Below are 24,307 nucleotides of genomic sequence, written 5' to 3'. Positions count from 1 at the left end.
TGCTACAGTTAAAAATTAAATCTTTGCAACATTCCATTCCGTATTCCCGATTTTAATGCAGGATGTTTAAGGGAAATGATTTGCTGATACATAGGCTGTCTGTGGTTCAACAATGCCAAGTCTGTGACTCAGCACCAATTCCTTTGTTTCCATCACGTTGCTTGTCTGCTTCTTCCTTTAAGTCTCAAAAAAAGAGGCAGAGTTCTGGTGAACTCAATGGGCCAGGATGCAAAACATGGATAGGTGATGCTTCGGGTCAGATCCCAAGTCCATTTGTTAACCAGCATCTGCAGTTCCTTGTTTCCTCATTCTTCCTTTTGGTTGTTAATTGTTTTCCACTTAAGTAAGGAATCCTTCCTCACCGATGTGGCCACAGGTGGCAGCTTGGGCTGGGTGAATTTGTGGTGTTTCACCCTGTGATCTCCCCTTGCCAACTCTCCCTCCTCCTCCACAACCCCCACCAATAGTTTAAGAAAGAACTGCAGATGCTGGTAAAATCGAAGGTCGACACAAAATGCTGGAGAAACTCAGCAGGTGAGGCAGCATCTATGGAGAGAAGGAATTGGTGACGTTTTGGGTTGAGACCCTGCTTCAGGGTCGGCAAACGTCGGCAATTCCTTCTCTCCATAGATGCTGCCTCACCCACTGAGTTTCTCCAGCATTTGGTTTCTCCCCACCAATAGTTGCCAGCCAGCCTCCCACAAGCTAATTGGAGAGTGAACACTCTCTCTGTTAACTGAGTCATTTCGGCCTGTCAATTAACCTTCATTTTTCAATGTACATAGTGATTAAAATTTTTTTTTTAAGTTGTCTAGAAAGTTTTTTTGTTTCCCCCCAATGATACTTTGGCCAGAATAATCTTCCACTTGTGGTGACCAGGATAATTCTGAAGGGTTAATAAGCCGCAAGGTGACATTTAAGTCATGCAGAAGATCTTGGGTGTAGTTGTGAGCACTGACAGTGCATTTAATTTCCAGAATCTCTTGAGTCTCTTGAGTACCTCGGTGACTGCCAATCACCCCCCCCCCCCCCCCCCCCCCCCCCCGGACACTTATTATTATTTATTCAAATCATTTGCTATGTCGCTCTTCCAGGGAGATGCTAAATGCATTTCGTTGTCTCTGTACTGTACACTGACAATGACAATTAAAATTGAATCTGAATCTGAATCTTAAGAACCGGGTATGATTGCTGGTTCCACTTAGACATAGAAACGTAGAAAATAGGTGCAGGAGTAGGCCATTCGGCCCTTCGAGCCTGCACCACCATTCAATATGATCATGGCTGATCATCCAACTCAGTATCCCGTACCTGCCTTCTCTCCATACCCCCTGATCCCTTTAGCCACAAGGGCCACATCTAACTCCCTCTTAAATATAGCCAATGAACTGGCCTCAACTACCTTCTGTGGCAGAGAATTCCAGAGATTCACCACTCTCTGTGTGAAAAATGTTTTCCTCATCTCGGTCCTAAAAGATTTCCCCTTTATCCTTAAACTGTGACCCCTTGTTCTGGACTTCTGGACATTACACTTGCTTGTGTAATGAAGCCAATAGCTGTTTGGGGACTGGTTCATTCTTCAGCCTTTTACAAATATAATGGCCATTCCAACAGCATCGAATCTCTGAGCTTGCCACCTGTCACACTGCAGGATTCAGCACCCATTTAGTTTCTATGGAGCAGGTGTGGCTTTTAAATCTCAATCTTCTGGACAAGAGGATTGAATACTGAGTGCAGGTGAGAGGACTAGGAGAATCCATGATCAATGAGTCAAAATAAATAAACTAGATTTACATGTTTTTTGGTTTGGATGCAATGCATTTTGTACTTTAACTGTTTTTAATTACATAAGTTAATTCCTTGATAAATTAGAGATGCAGTTATACATGCCATTTCTCCATTGTGCTGGGCCTTTGTTTAATCCGTCCCAATCTGTTGCTCTTGCATAATAGTCCTGGTTTTCCAACACTTTCAGTAGTTTATCCTGTGTTCTTCAGGAAGCAATCATTGAAGGGCTCAAGGTGCTGGAGTAACTCAGCCGGTCAAGCAGCATCTCTGCCCAAAGCATCACCTATCCATGTTCTCCAGAGATGCTGCCTGACCTGCTGAGTTTATCCAGCAGTTTGTTTAAGAAGGAACTGCAGATGCTGGAAAATCGAAGGTACACAAAAATGCTGGAGAAACTCAGCGGGTGCAGCAGCATCTATGGAGCGAAGGAAATAGGCAACGTTTCGGGACGAAACGTTGCCTATTTCCTTCGCTCCATAGATGCTGCTGCACCCGCTGAGTTTCTCCAGCATTTTTGTCTACCTTCTCCAGCAGTTTGTGTTCTTTTGTGTATTAACCAGCATCTGCAGTTCCTTGTTTGGTTTAGTTTATAGTTTAGTTTATAATTTAACTTCCTTTAGTTTATTGTCACGTGTACCAAGGTACAGTGAAAGGCTATTGTTGCATGCTAACCAGCCAGTGGAAAGACAATACATGATTACAATCAAGCCACCCATAGTGTACAGACACATGACAGAGGGAATAACCCGAATGAAGTTTAGTGCAAGATAAAGTCCAGTAAAGTCCGATCAAAGATAGTCTGAGGGTCTCCAATGAGGTAGATAGTAACACAGAGCTGCTCCTTAGCTGTTGGTTAAATGGTTCAGTTGCCTGATAACAGTTCGGAAGAAAATGTCTCCGATTCTGAAGGTGCGTATTCACACTTCCATGCCTTTTGCCTGATGGGGAGAAAAGGCGAGTGGCCAGGGTGTGACTAGCCATTTAGTTTAGTTTAGTTTTGTTTAGAGTCACAGCGGGGAAACAGGCCCTTCGGCCCATCGGGTCCGCGCCGACCAGCGATCCCCACACATTAACACTATCCTACACCCACTAGGGACAATTTTTACATTTTACCAAGCCAATTAACCTCCAAACCTGTGGGTCTTTGGTGTGTGGGAGTAAACCGAAGTTCTTGGAGAAAACCCACGCAGCTCACGGGGAGAACGTACAAACTCCGTGCAGACAGCACCCGTAGTCAGGATCAAACCTGCGTCTCCAGCGCTGTAAGGCAGCAATTCTACTGCTGTGCCACCGTGCCACCCTATTATTGAATCTGCTTCCACCATTATATCAGCTTGTGCATTGCAGATATTTACTGTTTCAAATAAATATCTTGCTAGTTATCTTCAATACTCGTGGTAACTGGGCCTTCCACCATTTTAAACTTCTCCTTGTTCACTTTATCAGAACCCTGCATCATTTTGACCTATTGTAATTTTCCAAATAGAGCAGTTGCAATATCACCATATAAACTGGACTCTTCTTCCTGAATATTTGATGAGGAACCTCTATTATATCCTTTCTTTAGTCTTTGTCACCCTTCCCAAAATATGTGTCTGGGACTGAATGGCATAATTCATCCGAGGTCTAAACAGTGATTTATAAAGGTTTGCCAAAATGTATTTACTTTTTGTGCTCTCTGCCTTTTTGTATAAAGCCAAGAATCCCTTGTACATTATAACACCCAAATTCCATTTGGCAGCAACTTCTAGAAGTCGTGCTGATAAGATAAGGATGTCTCACTTGCCTGGCAGTAAATCTGTAATTGTTTCTTAAAATTGCGTCAATTTTATAAAGGCATAATCTAATCGGTTGATTTCCAGCCTCTAGCACGGCCGATTGATGTTTTGTGGGCTCAGAGGATCTGTGGAAAGTGAGTGGAGCACGTGAATAGTATTTAATGCCTGTATTTTGAGAGGGTTATTCCCTTTTTGTTCCTTCCAATTCGCTCGGATGGCAGGACTTCTGTGTTAGCCAAGACCTCGTCATAGTCAAAGTGAGATGCCTCCAATGTATGTGCGTGCCTGTGAATTGATGGTTTTTCCATTTTGTCCCACCCGTGGTGAAACGCCTAGAGGAAGGGAGGAGCAGGGGGGAGGAACCTCCTTATGTCATCTTTTCATGGAACAACCAAGGGTTGCTGACTTCTTGGAGAATGAGGCGGAGCTGGTGACACCACTTCCATTAACTGGGCTTGGAAGCTCTCGAATGTAGGAAGATGACGAGTGGTAGTATTTTAGGAACATGAAACGTTAAAAGGAGGCGCAGAGCAGATATGATAAACCTATCCACGGCGGGGAATTGAGAACAAAGGAACAGAATATTAAACTTGGCGCCGGTCTGTTTGGGGAAGAAATTTGGAACTCTCTCTCCCTCTCCCACAACGGTATGCTAGTGCGAGTCATCAGCTGAAGCTTCCTGGAGAGTGAGAGGTTTGTTTTAGACAAGGGTCACAAGGAACAAAATTGGTAAATGGTGAATTGATGAGTTGTGGAACAGCCAAGACATAATTGAGTGACAAAGCAGACCTGAAGGGATGAATGGACTCATACTCCTAACATCTCATGACGAGTGTTTAAGAAGGAACTGGAAAATCGAAGGTACACAAAAATGCTGGAGAAACTCAGTGGATGCAGCAGCATCTATGGAGCGAGGGAGATGGGCAACGTTTCGGGCCGAAACCCTTCTTCAGACGATGATGAGTGTTGTCCTCTTGAGTGAAAGCACTACTACAGTCAAAGGATGTCAAAGCACCCATTGGAGGTTAATTCAGTGGGACAGGCTGCATCTCGGTAGAGAAAGCATGGGTGACGTTTTGGGTTGAGACCCTTCTTCAGACAAACTGGTACAGAAATCAGCCACCTATGAGAATTCAGTGGTTCCCCTTCAGTTCTTGAAAACCATTAGTCAAATAAGAGGGAAATGAAAATGTTCTCTCTTTAAAGCAGGAAGTTGCAACATAAGCATTCATTGGTACTGCTGACAATCGAACTGGCTAATTTCATACTGCTAATCTCCTATGATTAGAAATGTTGTTAAGTCAGTTTCCCACATTGATAGTTACCATATAAGGTCATCGTGAAAGTCAAAGGGTTAGAGCAAAAGAAACTGGTCAAAATCTGGTGCCGGAGAGATAATTAGAGCATTGAAATGTATCTCAAAAATAGACACATAGAGCTGGAGTAACTCAGGGGGTCAGGCAGCATCTCTGGAGAAAAGGATTAGGTGACATTTCGGGTTGAGACCCTTCTTCAGACTAAGTGTCGGGGGGAGAGGGAAACAAGAGATATAGGTACATAGAACAAATGAATGAACGATATGCAAGAAGCAATGATGATCAAGGAGAGGTGGAACCCACAATGGTCCATTGTTGACTATGGGGAGGGTGATAACGAGTGATGCAAACAGTGAAACTCAGCAGGACAACAGTGAAACTAGTACGATGACTAGGATGGGGGAGGGACAGAGAGAGGGGAGATGCAAAAATTCAACTGCTTTTTGAAGACATATATGGAGGGAATGGATTATTTGGAGAAATGTCAAGTAAGTAAATAAGAACTTGCACTATGTTACATAAAGGCACATCAGTTGAATTTTCTAATGCACCTCATCGTCGATGAATTGCTTCAGCAGTGCATAATTATGAAACATATTCTGCAACAGGATTGTACGCAGTAAGCTCCCACAAATAGCAAGTGGATGTTTGCATAGCTCTTGGTCTGGTGAGTTGATGGAGCAAAATAAAATCATGGAATGGTTACAACGCAGTCAAGGATGAGAGCTCGGAGTTATAACATAAAAGGGGAAGAGAATTAAGAGTGGCGTGAGGAAACTTCTCGTTTTTCGTTCCACACAGCATAAGAGTAGAATTTGGAACACCTGTCTGCAGATGTGGTGGAAGCAGATTCCATTGTGACCTTCAGACCTTCGTTCAACCCACTTACTCTCTACCAGAGATATTATCGTTCCACCCCCCTGGCCAATTCTCGGAAGTCTTGCAAACTTTCCCTTGCCACATATTTAGCCAATTCCCTCTTGAAGGTCACGATGGAACCTGCTTCCACCACATATGGTGTTGCAAATTCCATTCCTAGGCTGTGGAAGACCAAACAAGAAGTTTCCTCATGCCAATCTTAATTCTCTTATCCTTTTTATTTCATACCTCTGAGCCCACAACCTTAACTCCTCACGCAATGGTATGGCTGGCAGAGTCGCTGCCTCATGATGCTCGGGACTTGGGTTTGGTCCTGGACTCGGATGCTGTCTGTGTGGAGTTTCCTCATTCTCTCTGTGACCATGTGGGTTTACCTTGAGGGTTTCGGTTTCTTCCCACATCCAAATAATGTGCGGGTTGGTAGGTTAATTGATCGCGCGTGTGTGTGTGTGTGTGTGTGTGTGTGTGTGTGTGTGTATGTGTGTGTGTGTGTGTGTGTGTGTGTGTGTGTGTTGACTGTAATTTAGGGAGAATTAAAAAACATGGGTTAAATGTAGGATTGGTGTAAATAGTTCATGGTGGTCAGTGTGAACGTGATGGGCCAAAGGGCCTGGTTCCGTGCTGTTTCTCTCTTTGACATTGGTAATGGGAAGAACATTGTAGTGACCACTCCGCCTGGGCAACTCATCAGCTCTCCTCACAGCCTTCTCTATGCCAGCCTCTCTAATCCATCCTTTGGGAAGAAGATGAGGATACATTTATTTAGTCAGAGGGTGGTGAATCTGTGGAGTTCTTTGCCACACAAGGCTGTGGGGGCCACTCATCCAAAGATCCAATGCATACAAATCTTGCAGAAAAGATTTGTGTATCTGTGACTCCACCCTCCAGTTTAAAGACATACAAGGCCACAAACCCCTTCATTCTTATTGAATCTTTCAAAACTTTCAATGCGCATCAAAGGGCTTTGCACGCAACAAACTACTCCAAATGCCCGTTGACTGTGCCAATGCACAACTTGTAGCTCGAGTAGCTCATCCTGAATTCAGCACCTCCTTAATGTGGTGCTACCTCAGTAGTGCACTGGAGTATTATGTTACAATGTGGCTCTCCATCTGTAGAGGGCTCTGCACCCATACGTTTGACTCTGCGTTTAAGAAGGAACTGCAGATGCTGGAAAATCGAAGGTACACAAAAAAGCTGGAGAAACTCAGCGGGTGCAGCAGCATCTATGGAGCGAAGGAAATAGGCAACGTTTCGGGCCGAACCCCTGAACCTATGGAGCGAATTTCCTTCGCTCCATAGATGCTGCTGCATCCGTTGAGTTTCTCCAGCTTTTTTGTGTACCTTCGTTTGACTCTGCTGTCGACTGTACACTTGTTGTACTAAAGATAGACTCAAAGCGCTGGAGTAACTCAGCGGGTCCAGGCAGCGTCTCTGGAGAAAAAGGATGGGTGACATTTCGGATCGGGGTCCTTCTTTGGGCTGAGCCATCCACCAGCAGGTTGGAGCCGTCGACCCGCCTGGGTTCCACGTTCAACTCCAGGCCCACAGCCTCCACCCTGAGGACTTGTCACACCAAACCTGGCCCGCGTTCTACATGTTAAATGGCATGCAAAGTACTTTCATTTAAACTCCTTTTGATCACCTTTGTGGAAGTCCGGGAGGAATGAGTGATCTCTGACCAAACCTTTCTTTCCTGACCAGCAGGTGATTGGAGTGCTCAGTAAAGAATACATCCCCCAAGGAACACGCTTCGGGCCATTGGTTGGGGATATCTACACCAAAGACAATGTCCCAAAGAACATAAGCAGAAAGTACTTCTGGAGGGTGAGTAATCCATGGCCACCAGCCAAAAGCAACTGGATAACTGGAGTCAAATCTTATCTCTGTACCGCCATGAAAAAGAAAAATTTGTATTTATTTCATGCCTCTCACATACTAATGCGCCTGTCCCACTTAGGAAACCTGAACGGAAACCTCTGGAGACTTTGCGCCCCACCCAAGGTTTCCGTGCGGTTCCTGGAGGTTGCAGGTGGTTGCCGGAGGTTGCAGGTAGGGAGACTGACAAAAACCACCGGGAACTGCACGGAAACCTTGGGTGGGGCGCAAAGTCTCCAGAGGTTTCCGTTCAGGTTTCCTAAGTGGGACGGCCGCATCAGGAGATGCCCAAGCATGATACAGATGTTCATTGCTTTTCTAGTCACTATTCTTGAACATATAGAATAAAAAGTTGGAGTAACTCAACGGGACAGGCAGCATCTCTGGAGAGAAGGAATGGGTCTGAAGAAGGGTCTCAACCCGAAACGTCACCCTTTCCTTCTCTCCAGAGATGCCGCCTGTCCCGCTGAGTTACTTCAGCATATTGTGTCTATCCTCGGTTTAAACCAGCATCCGCAGCGCCTTCCTACACATGGAATAATACAGTATGTGTAGGAAGGAACTGCAGATAATGGTGTAAACCGAAGATAGACCTAAAACAGATGGAATAACTCAGCGGATCAGGCAATATCTCTGGAGAAAATGAGTAGGTGACACTTCGTGTTGAGACGAGGGTCTGAAGAAATGTCACCTATTCCTTTTCTCCAAAGATGCTGCCTGACCCGCTGAGTTACTCCAGCTTTTTGTGTCTATCTATAGAATAATACAGCACAGGAACAGGCCCTACAACTCACAATAGTTGTCCTGAACATGGTCAAGACCAGCTCTTATCTGCCTGCACATCTATATTACTAAATCTCTGTTCTTGACTGCTTTTGGCCTTCTGTGCTGCGATTTCCGAGAGAACGCCGCCACCTACGGCCGTCATTTTTGGCCACCTCGCTCAGAGCCTCCCTCCGCCACGTGTGTGCCGAGGATTTTTCCCGTCGATGAAAAATGACAGAGATATTAATGTTTTGACAAAATTCCCCATTCTCTCTGCTGCCCCTGCTGGAGGGAGGAGGAGGGACTATAAAACCAGGAAGTGGTGTGCCTCAATCAGTCTCTGCAAGTGGTGTGCCTCAATCAGAGCTCTGAATAACACTGAACAAACGTTTCCACAGCTGTGAGTACCCATAATGTGGTTTGAAAATGAAAATATGGTTAGTTTGAGGAAAAAAGCACTGCCTGCAAATGGTTGTTTGGGTTGAAGTAAAAAGGCACCCTCTCCTCTCCCCCCCCTCTCCTCTCCCCCCCCCCCTCTCTCCTCTCCCCCCCCTCTCCTCTCCCCCCCTCTCCTCTCCCCCCCCTCTCCTCTCCCCCCCCCCCTCTCCTCTCCCCCCCCCCTCTCCTCTCCCCCCCCCTCTCCTCTCCCCACCCTCTTCTCACACCTCTCCTCTCCTCTCCTCCTCTCCTCTGCCCCCTCTCCTCCTCTCCTCTCCCCCCATCCCCTCTCCCCCTCTCCTCTCCCCCCTCTCCTCTCCCCCCCTCTCCCCCCCCCCCCCCCCCCCCCTCCCCCCCCCCCCCCCCCCCCTTTCTCCCCCCCCCTCTCCTCCCCCTCTCATCCTCCCCCTCTCTCCTCCCCCTCTCTCCTCCCCTCTCTCCTCCCCCTCTCTCCTCCCCCTCTCTCCTCCCCCTCTCTCCTCCCCCTCTCTCCTCCCCCTCCCCCCCTCTCTCTCCCCTCTCCTCCCCTCCACCCCCTCCCCCACCCTCCCTCCCTCCCCTAAACCTCCTCCCCTCCACACCCCCTACCCTCTTCCTCCACCCTCCCCCTCCCTCCCCACTCCCAACCTCTCCCCCTCACCCCCCTCTCAGCACCCCCTCTCTCTGCCCCTCACTCTCACCCTCTCTCTCTCCTCCCCTCCTCTCCCACCTTTCCCCCATCACCCACCCTCCCTCTTCTCCTCCTCTCCACCCCCCTATCCCTCTTGCCCCTCTCTGTGTCTCTGTCTCTCTCTCTGTCTCTGCCCCTTCTCTCTCTCTGCCCTCACTCTCTAACTCCGTCCCCCCCTCCCTCTCTCTAGATGTGACTGCAAGTTGGGGGCTATGCGTCAGTAGATAGGGTGGTTATGGGGTAAAAGGAGCACATTAATAATATTAATATAATATCCAGGGGGGTAATTAGCGTGAGTGCGGGGGGGAGGGATAATTAGTGTGTGTGACACTGCATGCCGCCTCCCCCCCCCCCACAACCGCACGTTGGGGGAACAGACCCAACGGGTCTGCACTTGGTCTAGTAATCCATATCGCTCCATGCCCTGCATTTCCATGTGCCTATCCAAAAGTCTCTTAATGCCCCTGTCCCACTTAGGAAACCTGAATGGAAACCTCTGGAGACTTTGTGCCCCACCCAAGGTTTCCATGAGGTTCCCAGAGGTTGCAGGTGGTTGCCGGAGGTTGCAGGCAGTGGAAGCAGGTTGGGAGACTGACAAAAACCTCCGGTAACTGCTCGGAAACCTTGGGGGGGGGGGGGGGGGGCACAAAGTCTCCAGAGGTTTCCGTTCAGGTTTCCTAAGTGGGACAGGGGCATTAAACGTTACTATCGCATCTGTCTTCACCACCACCACCAGCAGCAAGTTCCAGGTACTCATCACTCTGTAGAAAATAACAAAACCTGCCCCGCACATTTCCTCCTCTCACCTTAATGCTACGCCCTCTAGTAATTGAATATTTCCACCCCGGGAGAAAGGTTCTGACAGTTCCCCCTATCGATAACTCTCATTATTTTATATACTTCTATCAATTCTCCCCTCAAACTCTGGCATTCTAAAGAAAACAATCCAAGTCTGTCCGACTTCTCCCTGGAGCTAATTCCCCCCTAATCCAGGCAATGAACTGGTAAACTACCTCTGCACTCCACGTCCTTCCCATATTGGGGCAACCAGATGGGGTTGCACGGAATATGTAGGAAGGAACTGCAGACGCTGGTAGACACAAAATGCTGGAGTAACCCAGCGGGACAGGCAACGTCTCTGGAGGGAAGGTGTAGACGATGTTTCGGGTCAAGACCTTTCTTCAGACTGCAGCCTGGCGAGTCCCAAAAGCTGCCTAATGATTTTCTGACTTGTATTCTAATGTGGGACATGGGTGGGAGTTTCTGCCAAGCTCTTTCCTATAAATAGCAATGATGTAGATCATTCCTTTTTATTGCCATTGTTAAGGAGAAAGTATTAGTCAGGATACCTGGTGTGTTCTCTTGCACTTTGCCAAAATGGTGCTGACACATCTTTTCTTATCAATCTGAGGACAGGAAGGGCCTTTGAATTTCTGACTCCACTGGAGTGCAGCCCTGAATGCCGAAGCTGTTTGTGTTATAAAGACGGAGTGGTGGTGTGTAGCAGCTTGCATCTGACTTTTGGAGCCTCCATACTCTTAATGTTTTAGGCACCCAGACCACATCTTACACATTTTTTAGGTGTTTTTTTTTGAAGTTGGACAAACATGTCTCCCAGATCTTGCGGGACTTGAAGTTAAACCCTCAGGGGTTCAGATTGAGTCCTACTGAAGAGTGAACGACACTGTCATTTGATAAAACCATGAAGACACCTGTGTGTGTTTTTTAAACAAATAATCTACTGAAAGTTGAATGAGTGGAGCGGGGAGCGGGGAACTGGTGTTTATGATGTTATTCGAAAGTAATCTGGAGTATAATGGAGCCAGGAGTCTAATCAAGTACTATTGGGCTTGAGAGACCTCCTGGGATCAGCAATTTTAATTTCAATTGGAATTGTGCGTAGTCTCTTTGGAAAGGAGGCGACGGTCCAATGATGCATTTTGAGGTTTTTGTGGTATTGGAGGAGTTTGGCAAGGCTGATCTGGAGACGTATTGTGCTGTGGGTGAAAGTTTACAAATCATGGGTTAAATAATGAGGAAGTTTAGAGAGGGAAAGTAAAAGGAGCTTTCCTATGCACTGAGATGTGGAGTTGGTTGCCGTAGACATTCTTCCTGTGTTACTGGGTTCAGAACGTGCGCGTTCCTTCGTGAAGAGAAGAAGGGCTGAAGGAGATGGAGAGAATCTCGAGATGGAGAATCTCTGGCACTCTATGACCCCTTTGCTAAATGTACTAATGAGTCAGGGTAGCACGGTGGCACAATGGTAAAACTGCTGCCTCAGAGTCCTGGGTTCGATCCTGATTATGGGTGCTGTCTGTACGGAGTTTGTACGTTGTTCAAAGATCTTCAAGTTTGTAGGTTAATTGGCTTCTGTAAATTGCCCCTAGTGTGTAGGATGCGAAAGTGGGATGAGATAGAACTAGAGTATGGGTGATTGTTGGTCGGCGTGGACTCGGTGGGCCGGTTTCCTTGCTGTATCTCAAAAACTAAAACTTAAAAAAAGCAAAGGCTGGCCAACACAGCCAGTCATCATCGTGGATGGGACTGTGGTCTACAGGGAGAAGGGTTGAGGTGGGTTTAAGTACTGCTAAAAGGTGTGTTTGATGGTTTTGGTAAACGTAATGTTGAATGATATGGGAAGAACATGTTGGAGATTATGAAGAACTGGCATTAAGGGGTAAAAGTGGAGGCGAAGTGAGGGCTAACTTAGAGGTAAAGAGGTGCAAATGAGGACCATATCAGAAGGCGGTGGGTTGAAGGGTTGGGGGAAGGTTGAAAGATGTATTTGAGAGGAGATGGGGCTTAAAATGCTATGGGTAAAAGTGGAAAGTTACAATTAAGGCCCCTGGGAGAAATGGGGTTGGGCGCTATAATGGAGTGTGAGACTGAGGGATTTAGGAGGAGATATGTTGGAGAAAGATGATTAACTGATGGGTTAATTTGAATGGTTTGCAGTCTCCAATATTTGGGAAAAAGTGTAACTGTTTTCCGGGATGAGTGGGCTGGCATGAAGATGTAATCGGCCCAACCTCTCAATTGGGAAATATGTTGGATTTGCATTGCGATGGCTTGATGAATAGAAACCAGGGCGGGGAAGGGATTTTTTAAAGCATCATTACGTTAGCCTTCAAAGAATATGAACTGTAACTCGTTCTTACTACACCTCCATCATCCTGTAGGGTAGGAAGATAAGCAGACATTTATAAAGAAATCACAGTCTGTCCGTTGTGTTTGATTCAATAATAGTTTAATTTCCATTTCATAGAAACATAGAAACATAAATGCAGGAGTAGACCATTCGCCCCTTTGAGCCAGCTCCGCCATTCAATATGATCATGGCTGATCATCCAAAATCAGTACCCCGTTCTGGCTTTTCCCCCCATATCCCTTGTTTCCCTTGGCCCGAAGAGCTAAATCTAACTCTCTCTTGAAATCAGTCATGAACTGGAGTAACTCAGCGGGACAGGCAGCATCTCTGGAGAGAAGGAATGGTTGACGTTTTGAGTCAAGACTCTTCTTCAGACATGTGGATAGAGGTGAGTGGGGGGGGGGGGGGGGGGGGGGAGGGGGTTGATTGACAGATTGATTGAGGGATATAGTTGGCATTGAGAGAATGCAGCAAAGGTTCACCAAAATTGGTTCCATAGTGAAATTGTTCACAAGAAACCTGCTGATTGGCAGTCTCAAATCCAGACAAATGGCCATCTTCATCTGAAGAAGGGTCCCAACCTTAAATGTCCCCTATCCGTGTTCTCCAGGAATGCTGCCTGACCCGCTGAATTACTCCAGCAGGCAGTGTCTTTTTTTAAAATCTCCATTGTACATTTGTTGACACCAACATGGTTTAGTAATAAGTAGCTGAGAAAGCCCAGGTGACATCTAATAATTGAAAAATAAAAAAAGACTGCAGATTAAGCAAATCTTAAAATTAAAAACAAAATTGCTGGAAATACTCAACCGAGCGGCCAACACCTCCCTTGAGGAATATACGACTGATGAGAATTGCAGGTCTTTCAGATGGACTTGCTCCCTGTCTCCTGCATCCCGTGACTCATAGAGTCAGAGTCATAGATTGATACAGTCTGGACACAGGCCCTTCGGCCCAACTTTCCCACACCGGCCAACATGTCCCAGCTCCACTAGTCCCACCTGCCTGCGTTTGCTTCATATCCCACTAAACCTGTCCTATCCATGTACCTGTCTAACTGTTTCTTAAACATGGGGATAGTCCCAGCCACAACTATCTCCTCTGGCAGCTTGTTTCGTACACCCACCACCCTTTGTGTGAAAATGTTCAAAGGTTCATTTATTGTCACATACACCAGTTGGTGTAGTGAAATTCGAGTTGCCATTGCAGTACACTAATAAGAATACAACACAACATTAAAGAAGAAATTAACATTAAACATAAAAACATCCCCCCACAATGGTTCCCACTGTGGGGGAAGGCACAAAGTCCAGCCCTCCTCCTCTTGTTCACCCAAATGTTACCCCTCAGATTCCTATTAAGTCTTTTGCCCTTCATCTTAAACCTATGTCCTCTGGTCCTCGATTCACCTACTCTGGGCAAGAGACTCTACCCGATCTATTCCTCTTATGATTTAATACTCCTCTATAAGGTCACCCCTCATCCTCCCATGCTCCAGGGAATAGAGACTCGGCTTACTCAACCTCTCCCTATAGCTCAGACCCTCTAGTCCCGGCAATATCCTCATAAAATACTGATACGGACAGACTCCTCCATGGCAACCAGGGTGTGCCCATTGCTACTGTTCAGCTGGTCAGCTGGGGTGTATACTTCTGAAGGCTGAGACACTCCTCAGATCCATGTACCGTACAGGAAAGTGCAAGCAACTATGTTGAAGAGGATCAACACAAAATGCTGGAGTTTCTCAGCGTGTCAGGCAGCATCTCTGAAGTAAAGGAATCGGTCATAGGAATGTGTTGAAGTACATAATGTTTCATTCCGAACTTCACACTGGGTAGCTCTGCCTAGGTGTGAACCACCATAAGGTTGTTTCTCATTTACTCTATTTGGCTATTTTCACGATTTGTTTTGCAAGACTCAGAATTGAACATTTACTCTATATATAGCACACGTTTGGTGCATGATAAAAGGTTTCCAGACAACATGGTTCATTAAAAGGATTTGCAGAAGGGTCTCGACCTGAAACATCACCCATCCATGTTCTTCAGGAATGCCGCCTGACAGTATGGGTGACGAGACGCTTCTGAAGAAGGGTCTGGACCCGAAACGTCACCCATTTCTTCTATCCAGAGATGCTGCTCGTCCCGCTGAGTTACTCCAGCGTTTTGTGTCTAGCTTCGGTGTAAACCAGCATCTGCAGTTCCTTCCCACACATGCTGCCTGACCTGCTGAGTTACTCCATCTGCAATTCATTGTTTTCACAATGTGTTTCATCACTTGCCGATCTCGCCCTCTAGTGGCAGGTTGTGGCCAAGAAAGCTGCCTGCTTCACTTTTCTTCTCCACAGCGATGCGGACAATGGGGGTGGGGAAGATGGAGGTGGGGGGGCAAATTAAATGCTAATCCTGGAATTGATTGATCTGAACTCCAATATCCACCCTGCCAGTTTACCATCTCCTCTGGGCCTACAGTATTTATCTCCATTTCAATGACACACTAGGAAATGTATTTCCTTTTGCCATTCACATTTTTTCCCTAACTACCACTTCAAGAATTATTTTCTATTTTTACCCGTTCACTTGTTGGTTCCATCTAATTTAACATCCTCTGTAATACCTGGTTAGTTTGGCCTCTGTAAATTGCCCTCTGGTGTGGAGGGAGGGAGTAGGAACGTGGGGTACCATACGATACGATAGACCTTTATCCCAGGAGGGAGATTGATCTACCAACAGTCGTAACACACAACATAGACAATAGACAATAGGTGCAGGAGTAGGCCATTCGGCCCTTCGAGCCAGCACCGCCATTCAATGTGATCATGGCTGATCATCCCCAATCAGTACCCCGTTCCTGCCTTCTCCCCATATCCCCTGACTCCGCTATCTTTAAGAGCCCTATCTAGCTCTCTCTTGAAAGTATCCAGAGAACCGGCCTCCACCGCCCTCTGAGGCAGAGAATTCCACAGACTCACAACTCTCTGTGAGAAAAAGTGTTTCCTCGTCTCCGTTCTAAATGGCTTACTCCTTATTCTTAAACTGTGGCCCCTGGTTCTGGACTCCCCCAACATCAGGAACATGGAACAAGATACAGGAAACATGAAATTAAAGTGACTAGTGGAAAGGATTGGGGATGTGCAAAGATTGGGGAGGGATGGAGGGGAGGGGAGTCAGTCTACCCCACGACCGAAGGGGAGGAGTTGTACAGTTTGATAGCCACAGGGAAAACATATCTCCTGTACTGCATCTAGGTGGAACCAGTCTTTAGCTGAAGGTGCTCCTCAGGTTGACCATGCAGGGGGGTGAGCTGTATTGTCCAGGATGCTCCGCAGTTTGAGGAGCATCATCCCCTCCGAGACCACCTCCCATGAACCCACCTCCGGATGTCAAACAACAAGGGCGACCGATGGTCGGCTGCAGACTGCGTGGGGGCATAAGGGCCAGTTTCCATGCTCGTATCTTTCAAACAATCACTCCCCCGCGTTTGAAAGTCTGACCCAGTCATGACCCAGGTCTGCTGATTGTCCAAACGTGTCGAAGTCCTCGCCTTTACGGGACGTTGACTCATTTGATGGTTTAATACTAACTCACAGTGGCAATTTAATACGATGCAAATGTCAGACTAGATCGACGGGAAAATCGCTTTCAGAGTTTGTCGCCCTCTCCGTACCCCCGGGTTTAATTCCCACTAAAACTGCCTGGATTTTGATTGTTCATTAAAATTATTTTTTTTAAGTTAAGGGAGAGTGGTGTGCATGTCCATTAGTTGGGGTCACCTCTGGTTCCCCCGGCCTTTTACAAAGGGGGGGGCAGTTAGGAGGTTGTGAGTCTATATTGGCATCAATCCTACCCCTGGCAGAATATGTAATTCGGACTCCAACTCTTTCGAATAACAATACCTCTCACTGACTTCCAAATCTCCGCAACATCCCGCGCCGAGTGAGTAATCGTTACAATTCATCCCAGCTGGGGGGGGGGGGAATATCCGAGGTTATTGCAGCGATGTGTCCGCCTGCACGAAAACCTCTTGCTTTATGTGCGAGGCAACTCTGGGATACGAACACCCGTGAAACCTGTAGCCACCACGTCTGTGCCAGGAATATCTATGACTTTGGAGAAAATCAAGGGAACTGATTTTTAGTTTTTTTAAATTTTAGTTTTGACGAACCGAAACTGATGTAATGGTTAAACAACGTTTGAGGTGACTAGGACAATGAGCAGACTCCCAAGATCAGTCAGGGGCTGGGAATCTGACGACCATGTTTGTCATCTCGTGCAGGAGGGAACTGCAGGTGTTGGTTTACACCGAAGAGAGGTACAATAATGCTGGAGTAACTCAGCGGAACTGGCAGCTTCTCTGGAGAGAAGGAATGAGTGATCACGTTAGATAGACAAAAGTGCTGGAGAAACTCAGCGGGTGCAGCAGCATCTATGGAGCGAAGGAGATAGGCAACGTGAAACGTTGCCTATCTCCTTCGCTCCATAGATGCTGCTGCACCCGCTAAGTTTCTCCAGCATTTTTGTGTACCTTCGATTTTCCAGCATCTGCAGTTCCTTCTTAAACACATCCTATTAACAAGTTGAGAGCTGCTATCTACCTCATTGGAGAATGTTGAACTATCTTTGATCAGACATTACTAGACTTATCTTGCACTAAACGTAATTCTATTTATCATGTACCTCGTGTATATCATGCCAATAAACTGGACTAAACTAAACCTAAACTAAACAAACCAGACTGCCGTAAAACGAGAATGTTGCCAACCTACCAAAGGGACTCGAAGTGCTGGAGTTAGACACAAAAAGCTGGAGTAACTCAACAGGACAGGCAGCATCTCTGGAGAAGTCTGAAGAAGGGTCTCGAACTGAAACATCACCCATTCCTTTTCTCCAGAGATGCTGCCTGTCCCGCCGGTGAGTTACTCCAGCTTTTTGTGTCTGTCATCGGTTTAAACCAGCATCTGCAGTTCCTTTCTACACAAAGTGCTGGACTTATTCAGTCGGTGTGGATAGATTAAGTTTTAAGTGGAGACTCTTATTCATCACCCACTCTTTCTGCATTCTATCTCCATGTTTCTCATTTCGTCTGATATTCAGAGCTCCTCTGAGATTCTAATGCCACTCAATGTCTCTAAAGCCCCCTCAGGGTAGTGAATGCCATGAATTCCTCACCCTGCTGAAGCAAGAAATTCCTTCTCACTTCAGTCCTGAATGGCTACTTACATTATGATTGTGATTGTGATCTGGGCTCCTCAATCCATGGGAAAACTCCTCATGTTCTATCCCAGCGGTAGGGTTTCGGCCCAAAACTTTGCCTATTTCCTTTGCTCCATAGATACTGCCACACCTGCTGAGTTTCTCCAGCACTTTTGTCTAACTCTGGGTACTTGGTGTGTTTCAAATAGGTCCCTGTTCTTTGAGACTCCACATAATAACGGGCCGGCCTACTGACAGCGTTCTCAATCCAAGGACCAGTTTAATGAATCATTACCTTTATAAGAGAGCCAGTATACCCTTCTTTGGGTAAGAGGAGTATATTGAGTAGGATATTCCATGTTTGACCATTGTAGTTAGAATATAGAACATAGAAATGTACAGCACAGGAACAGGCCTTTTGGGCCACAATGTCTATGCTGAACAAGATGCCAAGATAACTGACTCACATGCCAGCACTTGGTCCACACCCTGCATATCCACGTGCCAATGGAAAAGCCATTGACATTCCTACCTCTACCACCACCCCTGGCAGAGCGTTCCAGTCACACACCTCTCTGCATACTTGCCTGACACATCTCCTTTAAACTTTGCCGCACCCAGCGCTCGAGAAGCTTAATAACTACCAAGCACCACCCTGAACATTCACCCACTCCACCACCAGCTCTGTATGCAACCTAATTTCTTGAGAGTTGGAGATGCATTCTCATCAATTAAGTGCGAACATTCTGTCACACACCTGACTTGTACCTTATGGTTGGTGGGGTGCCTATGGGGCATCAGGAGGTAGGTCAGTCACTACAAAGTTCTCATCTTCTGAGGCCGCCCTCAGGAACAAGGATAGCCTGCTTCCACTCCACTTCTGTGCGGTCTGAGGTGGCTGATGTGTCCAATGTGGTCGAGCAAGAGGTATTCGACTGACTACTCGCATCCAGCACCCTGAGCATTCACCCCCACCACCAGCAGCTCCGACTGTTGCACTATTTCCAAAAATCACCGGTGCTACTTGTCCGAGTGACTCTGACTGCACCAAGAACAAAAGCAGCAGATGCATGGGCCACAAGTTTGCCAATCAAATTGTGCACAATCCTCATCTGGAAATATTTCTCTGCTGCTGAACCATCCTCTGTCCACCTTGGAAGTTGATTGTATGTGAATACAAATGAGGCGGCACTTATGCACACATATTCCAATAAGGAAAGGCACAGAGGCTTTGTGGAGCACCAGGGTGAGTCAAACAGGTGACCGGGATGGCAATGACCCATTGTCATCTTGGGATAACTGGGCAGTTTCTTGGTGATACTGGTTCTATGACAGAGTGCTCAAATGGCTACCAGTCCGCAATGTATCAATTAACGTCATCCAAGCATCAGATCCAAATCTTATCTATTTTTCTTGAGAAACCTTTACCTCCAATTTTGATTGTTTAATAATTGCCATTTTGATAGAGCCCCAACTGGCAGCCGCACCTTGAGTTAGGAAACTCTGAAATATCCTCCATGAACTCCCAACCACTTTTTATTCCTGTCTCTCCTCATGTATGACATTCCTTAACATGCTTCAAAGTATGATGTAGCTTTTGGATCTTCTGCCTAATATTCCTTTGTACGGCTTTGCGTGAAACTATGCCGAAAGTGAAACGCCCGAGTGTGCTTTGCTACCTTGAAGATGCTCTTAAAATGCTACACTGTTTGGCTGCTCCACTGTGAAATCTCCTTAAAGATGCTGTAGTTGCTCCAGTGGAAATCAGTGCTGTTTGAGAGTTGGTGCCTGTGGACCAGCCTTGGTGAAAGTTGGTGGTTGTGGGATCTGAATGGAGTTCAGCCCTGGTGAGTTTTAGATACCTCTTCCATGGTGGAGTCAGTCTCTGTGGGACCTGTGCTTTGGTCAGAGTAGATGACATAGGAGCGGCACCTGGTTTAGGTTTATGTGAAGGTTAGTACCCATGGCTATAGATATCTGAAAGACCTACACCACAGTGGAGAGAGTGCCCTTAGCGCCTATTCCTGAGATGGTACATGTATGTGGGACCTCTGTGAAATTGATAGCCACAGACGGCTGTGGAGTCCAAACCAATGAATATTTCTAAGGCAGAGATTGACAGATTCTTGTTTAGTATTGGTGTCAGGGGTGAAGGCAGGAGAATGGGGTTGAGAGGGAAAGTTAGATCAGACACGATTGAATGGCAGAGTAGATGATGGGCCCAATGGCCTCATTCTGACCTGCACCCCAGTGGGAGTAGGTGACGGTTGGACCCAGCCAAGAGTGGGTAACAGATGACAGTGGGTGACCTGGGCTGGGGACTAAACAAAAAGTGAAAATCTTGTCAAAAATACTAAAGAAACAAGGAACTGCAGAGACTGGTCTACATGAGAAGAGACACAAAATGCTGGAGTAACTTCAGGATTGCTGCCTGACCCGCTGAGTCACTCCAGCCTGTTGTGTCTTTCCTTATCACAAGTAATCTCGGCCACGGGATAGTCGGAATGTGGAGAGAGGATAGTACTGGGGGTCTTCGTTAGTGCTGAACTACAGTAGGAGTCACTTATTCTACGCCGACACACAAGGCAGGAGAGGGGCCGAAGGAGCGGAGTCCTGGCCCGCACGGCACCAGCGGTACACGGGGACATAGTCGCCGGCTCAGCTGGCCTGGTCCACACCTTCCCTGCCGCAGTAGAGACCACCCCGAAAGAAACCGACACAAAGCATAAACTGACTCTGCGGTTGCGTCACTTTTGTATTTCGATGATTGCACCTTGTCCAAAATTCCCCCAGGCTCGCTTTGTCATTCCCTCATTCAGTAAAAGATACAAACACGTGAAATCAGCTGCCGACTTCACTTCCTGCTCCTGAGAGGCGTTCCCTCTTGCCCGGCAGAGCGTGGTCGGCGATCTGCCCGATACACGGGGTGGGGCGAGAGATTGTGGAAAAGCAAATCTAAGGGCGTGTAAGTAAAAAAAAAACACACGCACAGAAAGATCCAACCCTCAGGAACATGATGTGACCGAATTGTCATCATGTGACGCCTCTTATATATAGCTGACTTTTCATGACAATGTTAGTCTCATTAGATTCTGTAAACTGCTTGTGCCCGAGTCGAGGGTGTGTGTGTGAGAGAGTGCGCTATCGTAAATAAAACACACACGTACGGACTCATAGAAAAAAATAACAGCGAGGAGTGCTCCTCGGATTACATGGAGCAGGTTGATTACATATTTTGACTTTGATTGCATTCTACCGATCGATTAAAAAGCAACAATAATTCGTGCCCCAAACTTTTTTGTTTTGTTTTGTTTTTGTTTTGTTTACGCTAATGTCACATTCTCGCCGCAGGTTTATTCCTCCGGGAGGCTGCATCATTTTCTGGACGGCTACAGCGAGTGCAAGAGCAACTGGATGCGATACGTGAACCCTGCACACTCGGCGGCCGAACAGAACCTGGCCGCCTGTCAGAATGGCACCGATATTTACTTCTACACCGTCAAACCCATCCCGTCCAGCGACGAGCTGCTGGTGTGGTACAGCCGCGAGTTTGCCGAGAGGTTGAACTACCCTCCGACCGGCGACATGGTGATGCTTAAACTCAGTGAGTGCTCCTTTCTGTGTTATATTCCCGTCGGGTGTGGTGGGAGGTTTGGTGCTGCGCTTATCTGATGAATACCCTCCTTTTACTCTTGGTCTTTCAAAACAGCGGACCATAGATGATTTATGACTTTCTTCCCCCTATAAAGTTAGAGCTCTCTGCCCTCCAATCAGTCTGAAGAAGGTTGACAAAAGTGCTGGAGAAACTCAGCGGGTGCAGCAGCATCTATGGAGCGAAGGAAATAGGCAACGTTTCGGGACGAAACGTTGCCTATTTCCTTCGCTCCATAGATGCTGCTGCACCCGCTGAGTTTCTCCAGCACTTTTGTCTACCTTTGATTTTCCAGCATCTGCAGTTCCTTCTTAAACAGTATGAAGAAGGTTCATGTTCTCCAGAGACGCTGCCTGACCTGCTGAGTTACCCCAGAACTTTGTGTCCTTTTGTGTCAACTAGTTACTCCAGCACTTTGGGTCTTTTTTTTTTTTAGCAAACCCGCATCTGCGGTTTCTTGTTGTTACTGCTGAATGGTTTCAACGCGCAGTTTGGCATTGATTGCCGTCGAGGGTTAGAGGGACCAAGATTATTCAAGTGAATTAGAAAAGTTTGTGTGTCAGCGGGACGGGCACCATCTCTGGAGAGAAGGAAGGAATGGGTGGCGTTTCGGGTCGAGACCCCTTCTTCAGACTGAGAGTCGGGGGAGAGGGAGTCTAGAGATATGGAAGGGCAAGGTGTGAAAACGGCAGCTCCAAAGCAGATGCTGGTTTGTATGTCTTCAACCTGATCCCCACTCCTCTCCTCAGGCTGACGCTGCCCTCTCCCCCCAGAAGCGAGTGGCAAGATTCTCTCTCTGTCTGTCTGTCTGTCCTGCAGTTTCACCAACTCTCCGAGAGATCCTCGCCGTGACTTATCTGTCACTTTGTCCCAAGTTTTTCAGCCGCGATCTGCGCAGCCCCGATCTGCCCAATTCCACGCTCGTCTTCATATCAGCCGTTTTCGCTGCCACGTACAAAATATAACCCAAGTCAGATTTTTTTTTAAAAACTTGTTGACAGCGGGAGGTGGTGAGAGGACGCGAGTGGCGGTAACTGGTCAGTTATGGAGCGCAGACGTGGGGCCACTGGATGTATCACGCCAAATGACCAACGCCGCACCTAGCTGGCCGTTGTTGCTCCGCTATAAGTCCGGCATGTGTTGGCCACACACCAGACTGGAGTCACTCAGCGGGACGGGCACCCTCTCTGGAGAGAAGGAATGAATGGGTGGCATCTCGGGTCGAGACCCCTTCTTCAGACTGAGAGTCAGGGGAGAGGAAGTATAGAGATATAGAAGCGCAAGGTGTGAAAGCGACAGATCAACGCATATGTGTAGGCAGGCATCTGCCTCGCCCGCTGAGTTTCTCCAGCATTTTTGTCTACCTGAGATATGGGATGAGGTCAGTGAATCGGGAGCGTTTGTGTAAAGCGGGGGATGCTGCCTCGCCCGCTGAGTTTCTCCAGCATTTTTGTCTACCTTCGATTTTTCCAACATCTGCAGTTATTTCTTAAACACATCATCCCATATCTCAGTGAGGTGGTACCAGGAGAATGGCGACAAGGTGATATCAGAAAGCAGCACTCTTGATCCGCACTCTTCATTGAACTCTGAAGGACACCAAGTGCTGGAGTAATTCAGCGGGTCAGGCAGCATCTGTGGAGAACATGGATGGGTAACGTTTCGGGTTGAGATCCTTCTTCAAAAGTGTTGGAACTGAAACCGAACATGTAGATCACACGGGGAGATTGCAAGATGTTTCAGATTTCAAAGCGAGTATTCGGTGAAACTTTGACGCAAAAGGGAGGTCTGAATGCGCGGTAATTCCTTTTATTTCAACTTGAGATGTGGTTAGTGAGATAAATCTTTAACAAAAAATAATGCACAGTTTCAAATAGTTCTCCTCTTGTATTTTGTTCTGCAGCTGGATGCAGGGCTGCGCCTTTTAACCACTTCAAAGACTTGTGGAGTGAGGGGGTTGGTTGTTTTTTTTTTAAAGAGACGAGATTAGAAGGTGTATTTGGGAAAAGAGGAGATTTATGATCTTTATGGAACTATGTTGCTTTCTCACACCCATTTCATTTAATTGCACCCTCTTGCTACACAATTTGAAAATTTCTTGACCCCCCCCCCATCTTTAGTTGATGAGACTGTGGTATTTTAAATAGGATTGATGAATTTGCAATTGTGGTCCCATATCATTCCCTATCTGGTTTGCTGAAAAGTGGGATTGAAGCAGAAATGATCCACAAACACTTAGGTAACTTTTAAATGGAACCCGTTAAATACAGGTTGATCTTGCCTCACACTGACCAACATCTTTGTCTGAAGAAGGGTCTCGACCCGAAACGTTGCCTATTTTCTTCGCTCCATAGATGCTGCCTCACCCGCTGAGTTTCTCCAGCATTTTTGTGTACCTAATGTCTTTTTAAAGGTTTGGGGAATTTATTGGTAGAAATAACACAATCAGAAACTTGTGAATAGAGATTTTTATACTGAACATTCAAAGCCAGACAGGGAAAAGTTGGGAAACAAGTAAACGTGATGTGGTGTGCTAAGAGTGTGATAGTGTGTTCATGCTTGCCTGTGTTTGTATGCACATCAATATATGACTACAATGTGCTTTAGTATGTACGTGTTGTAATGCATACTTGCGTACCTACATTTGTACATGATGTATACATTGGTGTAGGCACATCTGCTTGTTAGCGCAATCTACTCGAGCACTTCTGAAACCTTCCCTCTATTACATACTGCTTGGATTTCTTTAGTAAAACTTAATCAAAGATCAGTGACTTCATCATGGCTCAGTGTCCTCTTGTAT

The 24,307-nt window shown here is 46.7% G+C and overlaps 1 protein-coding gene across 2 annotated transcripts in view; it reads left to right on the top strand.

Moving 5' to 3' along the window:
• znf683 (zinc finger protein 683) overlaps positions 1-24,307 on the top strand; it is a 49,037-nt gene that overhangs the window by 12,647 nt on the left and 12,083 nt on the right. Inside the window, exons 2-3 of one of the 2 annotated variants that reach the window (XM_033045059.1) lie at positions 7,466-7,588; positions 21,204-21,456. In XM_033045059.1, coding sequence (XP_032900950.1) covers positions 7,466-7,588; positions 21,204-21,456 — 376 coding nt within the window. Of the gene's footprint in view, positions 1-7,465; positions 7,589-20,937; positions 21,074-21,203; positions 21,457-24,307 lie in introns of those variants that run through there. The other variant, XM_033045058.1, reaches the window with a different exon arrangement.

This window comes from Amblyraja radiata, chromosome 27, assembly GCF_010909765.2.
Source record: "Amblyraja radiata isolate CabotCenter1 chromosome 27, sAmbRad1.1.pri, whole genome shotgun sequence".
Classification (NCBI taxonomy): domain Eukaryota; kingdom Metazoa; phylum Chordata; class Chondrichthyes; order Rajiformes; family Rajidae; genus Amblyraja; species Amblyraja radiata.
Note: the sequence above shows the minus strand (reverse complement) of the source record. Positions and strands in the feature narration are given on the sequence as shown.